At 48.6% G+C, this 8324-nt stretch overlaps 1 protein-coding gene across 1 annotated transcript; it reads left to right on the top strand.

The window, feature by feature from the left end:
• Positions 1 to 649: 649 nt before the first annotated feature.
• On the top strand, positions 650 to 6192 carry LOC120999096. The gene is made up of 4 exons (XM_040429968.1): positions 650 to 1183; positions 2358 to 2381; positions 2412 to 4877; positions 6139 to 6192. The coding sequence occupies exons 1-4, from the start codon at positions 989 to 991 to the stop codon at positions 6190 to 6192; spliced, it is 2739 nt and encodes a 912-aa protein (XP_040285902.1). The 5' UTR covers positions 650 to 988.
• The last annotated feature ends 2132 nt before the right edge of the window (positions 6193 to 8324 follow it).

Raw genomic sequence — 8324 nt, 5'->3', positions numbered from 1 at the left:
TCCACCCAGGTCTTATTAATTTCATTGCGCCGCATCGCCGGCAAGCTTAACTCTTTGTTTCGTACACCTCCGGTCCGGTCTCCCCTTCCCCCCCCCCTCTCCACTTACTTCAGTCGCCATTCCCCAGTTCGGCTAGCCGTTCGCGCTTCTTGCCGCCCGAAGTCTCGCATCTCGCGGGACTTCGGGGGCAGTTGCGGAAGAGGGCGGGGCGCGCGCGTCGCGCGGGATTCTCGGCCGCCATCTTCCTGCACCCGGGTACACTTGCGGCGCCGAGATTGGTCATCTCGGCAGCCATTTTAGTACACCTTTTTCATACTGGGTGTAAGGGGGCGTATCGGAGTTCCTCCGCCCCCTTGTTCCGTCGGCACCATCTTAACTCAGCGCTGGACACGGTTGTCGTCTGCTCCTGCCTGCCCTGAACATAGTTAGGTGTTGTTCGCTTTATTCTCTGCCTCTCTCAGGAGTGACTAACTCCTTTATCATGTTCCTTCCTACCGATGTGCCCTCTGTACTTGGGGATCCCTCCACTACATCTGCCCTGCGCCCTACAGTTTCTAATATCAGCCATGCTGAACCACATGGGGTAGATTTGCAGCAGTCTATAGCTGTAGCAATCGCTAATGCCATTGGTAATGTATCTTCCATGATATCACAGTCTATTTCCCAGGCACTTAAGGCACAAAACCCTGTCACCACCCCATCTGTCGATATTACCCCAGCTACCTCCAGAATTGACTGTAATGATGGCTTAGCTCCATCAAAAGACGGCGTGCATAGGTCACGCAAGAGAGCCTGCCCGCGCCAGGCGGAAAAAGCGCGCCCCTGGAAGTCTGCTCGGGCCCGTCCCGAACTCAGCTCTGACTCTGAAATTGAGTCTGATGAGGAGGTTTTTAGTGAGGATCAGTATGCCTCTGATGTAGACCTCTAAGGGGTCCGGGTGGCTGACGAATTAGAAGGGTTTTCACCTCCACTTCATCCCCCTTCTAGTATGGTTCCGGATGCTAATCCTCCAGGATCCAGTTCCCTTATTGATCCGCAGGGCGAACCCCTGTTTGATCCAGACAGCCTTCACCATCCAAGGTCGGCCGAATGGGTACCTATTCCACATGTGGCACAATACCTGGAGAATAGGGTGAGAAAACCTCTCTCCAAGGAAACCAGGAATAAATTAAAGGCTGAATGCCCCCTGTAACGGACCGTTTCAGCAGACAAGGGGTTAAAATCCGTTTAGGCGATAAGCCCCTTTCTGAGAGACAGGCACAGCTACTGCAGGACACCAACCTCCCGAACTGGATACAAAGTAGCACTCCAAACTGGAACCTCACGAATAGCTGCTAGCAGACGAACAGGAAAAGCATACAATCCTGGCAATCGGTCTTCTAACAGCATACAGTGAATCCCCCCAATAACGAGACAAGGCTCCGTTTTGAGGGTCAAGCAGTGGTCTGACTGTACTTGAAGTACAGCCTCTTTTATTCACAAAAAACAAACATAGTACTGCCCACAGGGGTTTGAAATACAACCAATCAGTAATTAACAAGACATACAATGTAACTACAGCAACCAATCGTTCACGCCCCCAGAGGACCAGAATGAAGACTGTAACATAGGACAACATATCCCCACAATGCATCATGGTTTCCTCCTCTCTGTCCAGACAACCTGAAGAGCAATCCAATTATCTCTGAGGACAAAAGGAGATCACCAATACACATGTGAGGACAACAGAACAGACATCACCATTTTAAACACACAATGGGACAATAGAAACACACCCAGCATATTCCCTCCCCTTATCCTGAGAGGAGACTCAATTATACATACAGTTAAACATACTTTCTACCCAACTTTCATAACTCTAAAACCATACATCACATTCACATAAAAATTACATATTCGCAATCAATCCATTCAGGGGAACAACATATTAAAAAATAGCATGAATCAGACCAGGGGTTCAAAAGTTAGTAAAATATCTTTTGGGCCCTGGCTGGCACATGGCTATCTGGCTCAAACCAGTTTTACAGAGCCCTCTTTCCTGGAGACAATGGGAAAATAATCAAATTATATCCAGGGATAGAGGCAGACTCCATTGAGCACATGGTTGCAAAAAGACATAAAATACAATAAAATACACAAGGTTACATTTACTACATAAAATAAAGACATGCAACATATCCCCAGATAGCTTAGGTCTGAGCGCATATTATTGAATGGCGCTCAGACCACACACATACAGTTCAATTGCCATGGAGCTTAAGTTTTGCATGGGCTGATGATAGGGCCCATAATCCTGGGGCAAGAGGCCAGCAGCCAGTCCTCTCCAAAGCCCAGTGGCAAGGTTGGTTTCGCCACACCCCCGTCCCTTAATCCCGAATAAGGTGGGTGAGACGCCCAATGTGGATCCTAAGATGATCCAGTTCCTTTCTAAGTCGGGTTTTAACCCCCGTAAGGGCCTAGACTCCGCTCTTAGGGCTTGCCAAGACAAGCTCTTAGACAGTCTAGGACCCATGACAAAATTTTTTGAGCTGGCAGAAACTGCCAGAATTGAGGGTACGGCCATAGACCCAGAAGAGCTTAGTGGCTGGGCGCAACGCGCCATTTGTTTAATAGGAAACGTTAATTCCTCGTTATCCATTGAACGTAGGAAGGCATTGCTCATGAAGATTGAGCCCAAACTTACTAACATGGCCCTAACGGAGACGGGTAAGGAGGCCCAGGGGCTCCTCTTTGGTGATAGTTTTATCAAAGACTTAGGTAAATTTGTGGGAGCATTTACTGCGCTTGATAAAGCTCAGAGCTCCATGCGTAGAGTATTCCACGGGCGTGTCTCTAATAGGGCCGGCAGTTTTAGGGGCCGACTGTCCGGCCGTGTCCACTTCCAGACGCGTGGAAACGCTCGAGGTCCCTATAACCAAAGACCATCGTTCCAAGAACAAAGGCAACAATCTTCCTTCTTCCCATCCAGGGGTCAGCAGTTTCGCTCCAGAGGATTCAGAGGCAACCTTGGATCCAGACGTCCACTGGGTAAGTCCTCAAAACCTGTGTGTTTCTTCCAACCCTTGCATCGGGGTCAGGCTCCAACATTTTTTACCCGCTTGGAACCGGGTTACCTCCGATCCGTGGGTACTAACCACAGTCCAAGGGTTTCGAATAGATCTTGTGGTTTCTCACCTGTCACTCCCAGACCCTCATCCGCTAATACTCTCGAGATCGTCCCGGTCTTGCCTGGACCGGGAGCTCCGTTCCCTTGCGGACAAAGGAGCAATAGAGAGAGCACCTCCTCACTCTTTGGGGGTGATCAGCAATATGTTTTTGGTAGAAAAGAAGGGAGGTCAATTCCGTCCAGTAATAAACTTACGGAATCTGAACAAATTTGTATGTTACCGCCATTTCAAAATGGAAGGGATTCATTTGCTCAGGGACCTTCTACTACCAGGGGACTGGATGGTGAAATTGGACCTGAAAGATGCCTATCTGACGGTTCTGGTGTCTCCTCAGTCCAGAACGCTCCTCCAGTTTTACTGGCACGACCTCCTATGGCAGTTCACGTGCCTCCCGTTTGGCCTATCGTCAGCCCCCTGGTGTTTCACCAAGTTGATGAGACCAGTGGTGGCTTGCCTTCGCAGTCAAGGTATCCGTCTTGTGATTTACCTAGACGATATCCTCTTCATGGCTCAATCCCCATTGGAGCTCTTAACCCACCTACAAGCTGCGATGTCTCTTATTACAGGTCTTGGATTCGTCATCAACACCGAGAAGTCCTGCCTACATCCTTCGAGATCGATGGAATTCCTGGGTTTTGTGGTGAACTCCACCGAACAGACCCTATGCCTCCCTGGATCCAAAATCAGATCTATATGCAAGGAACTTCGTCACGTCCTGAGACTTCCTCAGATGTCCCTGCGTCACCTGGCACGCATTATCGGCCTTCTATCCTCGTCGATTCAGGCGATTTTTCCAGCTCCCCTTTATTACCGAGCATTGCAACGACTGAAGATCGCCCATTTGCAAGCGGGTGCATCCTATGCGGACATGGTGACGTTGGATCGCGAGACGAGGGACGAACTCACGTGGTGGATCTCGACGCGTGGAATGGCAAGGCCATCGTGGGACCTCAACCGGATCTGATCGTGGAGTCGGACGCCAGTCTTCTTGGCTGGGGTGCATACTGCAACGGGGTTTCCACCGGAGGACCATGGTCAGGCAACGAATCTCACCTCCACATAAACGCTCTGGAACTGTTGGCGGGCTCCTTCGCCATCCACAGCTTCACCAGCGACAGGATTTCGGCGTGTATCAGGCTCAGGATGGACAACGTGTCGGCCGTACGGTATGTCAACGCCATGGGGGGCACCCACTCGTCAATCCTAACCCATCTAGCGAAGGAATTCTGGTCCTTTTGCCTAGACAGAGGCTTTACAGTGGTCGCGGAATACATCCCAGGGCTACACAATACTTTCGCGGACTGGAGTTCTCGTCACTCATCGGACTTCAGCGACTGGAAATTAGATCCAGCGGTATTCTCATCCATCACATCGATTTGGGGACCTCTCTCTATGGATCTGTTTGCTTCACGTTGGAACGCCCAGCTCCCGCACTTCTACAGTTGGAGACCGGATCCTCTGTCGGTAGCCGTGGACACCCTTCTTCAAGATTGGTCGGGTCAACTAGCCTACGCGTTCCCCCCTTTTGCGCTCATCCCGCGAGTGCTGTCTCAGGTCCGTCGCCAACTCGCGGACTTGGTGCTGATAGTTCCCTTTTGGCAAGCCCAATCATGGTTCCCTCAACTCCTGGAACTTTTAGTGGAGGACCCCCGTCTTCTTCCATCGTTTCCAGATCTTCTTCTCGGACCTCTGGACCAACTTCATCCGCTGGTGACGGACGGCTCTCTTCGCCTACTCGTGTGCAGAGTCTCAGGGAATGCTGGGGCGTCACAGGCTTATTGGGATCGGCTCGTACCCTTCTGGAGAACGCGTGGGCCCCTGGCACCCGACGCGCTTATCAATCAGCCTGGAAGCGTTGGTCTGACTGGTGCGTGGGGCGGAATCTGGATCCCTCTTCGGCTCCTGTGACTGACATGCTCGAGTTTTTGACGTCGCTTTATGATGAGGGCAAAGCTTATAGGTCCATTAACCTTTTCCGTTCAGCCATATCTTCTCGACACCAAAGTTTTGCGGGTTGCCCGGCGGGGCAACATCCTTTGGTGTGTCGTCTTCTAAGGGGTTCTCGGTTATCTCGTCCTCCTAGACCCCGTTTCTCTAGTTCTTGGGATGTTACGTTGGTCCTTCAATTTTTCTCTGGTTGGCCCCTCAATTCTTCTTTGACTCTACGACAACTCTCGGCGAAACTGGTCACCCTGCTGTGTTTGATCTCATGCAAGAGAGTTTCAGATGTAAGAGCTTTGGATTTCGATGCTCTCTCTTTTATTCCTAGCGGTGTCTTGTTTAATATTTCTCGCCGCACAAAAACTAATATTCAATCGGTATCTTACCCGGCCTTTCCAGATAACCCAGCCCTGTGCCCTGTGCAATGTTTGAAAGAATACTTGGACTGCACTACTTCCTTGCGTGTCCCTTCTAACCCGCAATTGTTCATTTCTTTCCGCAAACCCTTTCTTCCGGTTGCTAGTGTCACTCTTTCCCGCTGGGTTAAGTGGATTCTTTCTCTGGCTGGAGTTGATACGTCGGTATTCACGGCTCATTCGGTGAGGGGAGCTTCGGCTACCTCCATGACCGTTGCGGGTGCCCTTCTGGAAGATGTCTTACGTTTAGCTGATTGGTCTAGAGCTTCTACGTTTAGGGAATTTTATTTCAGACCACCTCCACATGCTTTTTCTACTGTGATTTCGTCGCTTTAAACTTCCAATACGAAGCCTCCGTGTCTTGTTATAAAATTGCATGATTTTCCTATTTTATGACGTAAAGTCATGATTTTATTAAAGACACGGAGGCGAGTATTGCCCACCCTAATTGTTCCCTCCCTGTTATTTTGCTTATATGTTATTTATGGCAGATAACCAGATGTTTGCATTATGTTATTTATTGTGTTATTTATGACTGATATTTGTTTCCCACATGTTTGGTAAGTCTTTAAATTCTTGGAATTCCTCGTATTATCATATTTTTCTTTCCATAGGTTGACTCCCGATACATACCTACATACCTTGTGAGGTTGCCAGGACTTTCTTAGGACCAGTTGGCCGTGGTTTCGGTTGAGCTTTGGTTCCAGTTCTCGGGTTGTGTTTCCGTTTGGAGTTTCGGTTACAAGATGTTCGGTCCGGTGTTCAAGTGGTCCACATCAAAGAAAGAGGAAGAGATGACAGAAGAGGACCTATTTATGGACTATCTATTGGGAGGGGTTGTTTGGGGTTGTCCTTAATTTTTTATGCTAATTCTTTGCTGCTGTTGGTTTCAGTAAAGAAGGAGAAAAGCAATACTCGCCTCCGTGTCTTTAATAAAATCATGACTTTACGTCATAAAATAGGAAAATCATGCAATTATATTACAGAGGAAAAATGTCATGACTTTTTTATCTGCAAGGTGCTGTGCCACCCGATATGAGTGGTGGGCAGTTGGCACAGTACAGTCTGTGGGCCTGACACTCACTGGCAGGCAACTGCAATTATATTACAGAGGAAAAATTTTATGACTTTTTTATCTGCAAGGTGCTGTGCCACCCTATATGAGTGGTGGGCAGTGGGCACAGTACAGTCTGTGGGCCTGACACACACTGGCAGGCAACTGCAATTATATTACAGAGGAAAAATGTTATGACTTTTTTATCTGCAAGGAGCTGTGCCACCCTATATGAGTGGTGGGCAGTGGGCACAGTACAGTCTGTGGGCCTGACACACACTGGCAGGCAACTGCAATTATATTACAGAGGAAAAATGTTATGACCTTTTTTATCTGCAAGGTGTTGTGCCACCCTATATGAGTGGTGGGCACTGGCAGTGGGCACAGACTGTGGGCCTGACACACACTGGCAGGCAACTGCAATTATATTACAGAGGAAAAATTAAATGACTTTTTTTATCTGCAAGGAGCTGTGCCACCCTATATGAGTGGTGGGCAGTGGGCACAGTACAGTCTGTGGGCCTGACACACACTGGCAGGCAACTACAATTATATTACAGGGGAAAAATTAAATGACTTTTTTATCTGCAAGGTACTGTGCCACCCTATATGAGTGGTGGGCACTGGCAGTGGGCACAGACTGTGGGCCTGACACACACTGGCAGGCAACTGCAATTATATTACAGAGGAAAAATGTAATGACTTTTTTATCTGCAAGATGCTGTGCCACCCTATATGAGTGGTGGGCAGTGGGCATGGTATAGTCTGTGGGCCTGACACACACTGCAGGCAACTGCAATTATATTACAGAGGAAAAATTAAATGAATTTTTTATCTGCAAGGTGCTGTGCCACCCTATATGAGTGGTGGGCAGTGGGCACAGTACAATCTGTGGGCTTGACACACACTGGCAGGCAACTGCAATTACATTACAGAGGAAAAATGTAATTACTTTTTTATCTGCAAGGTGCTGTGCCACCCTATATGAGTGGTGGGCAGTGGGCACAGTACAGTCTGTGGGCCTGACACTCACTGGCAGGCAACTGCAATTATATTACAGAGGAAAAATTAAATGACTTTTTTATCTGCAAGGTGCTGTGCCACCCTAAATGAGTGGTGGGCAGTGGGCACAGTACAGTCTGTGGGCCTGACACTCACTGGCAGGCAACTGCAATTATATTACAGAGGAAAAATTTTATGAATTTTTTATCTGCAAGGTGCTGTGCCAGCCTATATGAGTGGTGGGCAGTGGGCACAGTACAGTCTGTGGGCCTGACACTCACTGGCAGGCTACTTCAATTATATTACAGAGAAAAAATGTAATGACTTTTTTATCTGCAAGGTACTGTGCCACCCGATATGAGTGGTATGTACACAGTACAGTCTGTGGGCCTGTGGCCTCTCACACAAGGGCAGGCAACTGCAATATATATATATAAAAAATAAAATAAAAGCAGACTGATGTACCAGCCCTAAAAAGGGCTTTTTGGGGTGCTGTCAGGACGCTGTCCTTACAGCAGATGAGTCTTTGAGGACTGGAGTGGACACAGAACACTGGCCTAGCTAACAATTTCCCTATTAATTCAGCAGCAGCAGCAGCACTCTTCCTGCACTAACTAACACTGCAGCTTCAGAATGAATCTAAGATGGATGCTGTCCTTGCTTTTTGATAGGAGGTGGGAGGGTCTGGGAGGGAGGGTATTCTGATTGGCTGGAATGTGTCTGCTGACTGTGAGGTACAGGGTC

Source organism: Bufo bufo, chromosome 4 (genome assembly GCF_905171765.1).
Source record: "Bufo bufo chromosome 4, aBufBuf1.1, whole genome shotgun sequence".
Taxonomy (NCBI): Eukaryota; Metazoa; Chordata; class Amphibia; order Anura; family Bufonidae; genus Bufo; species Bufo bufo.
This window is presented reverse-complemented; position numbering and strand designations above follow the sequence as displayed.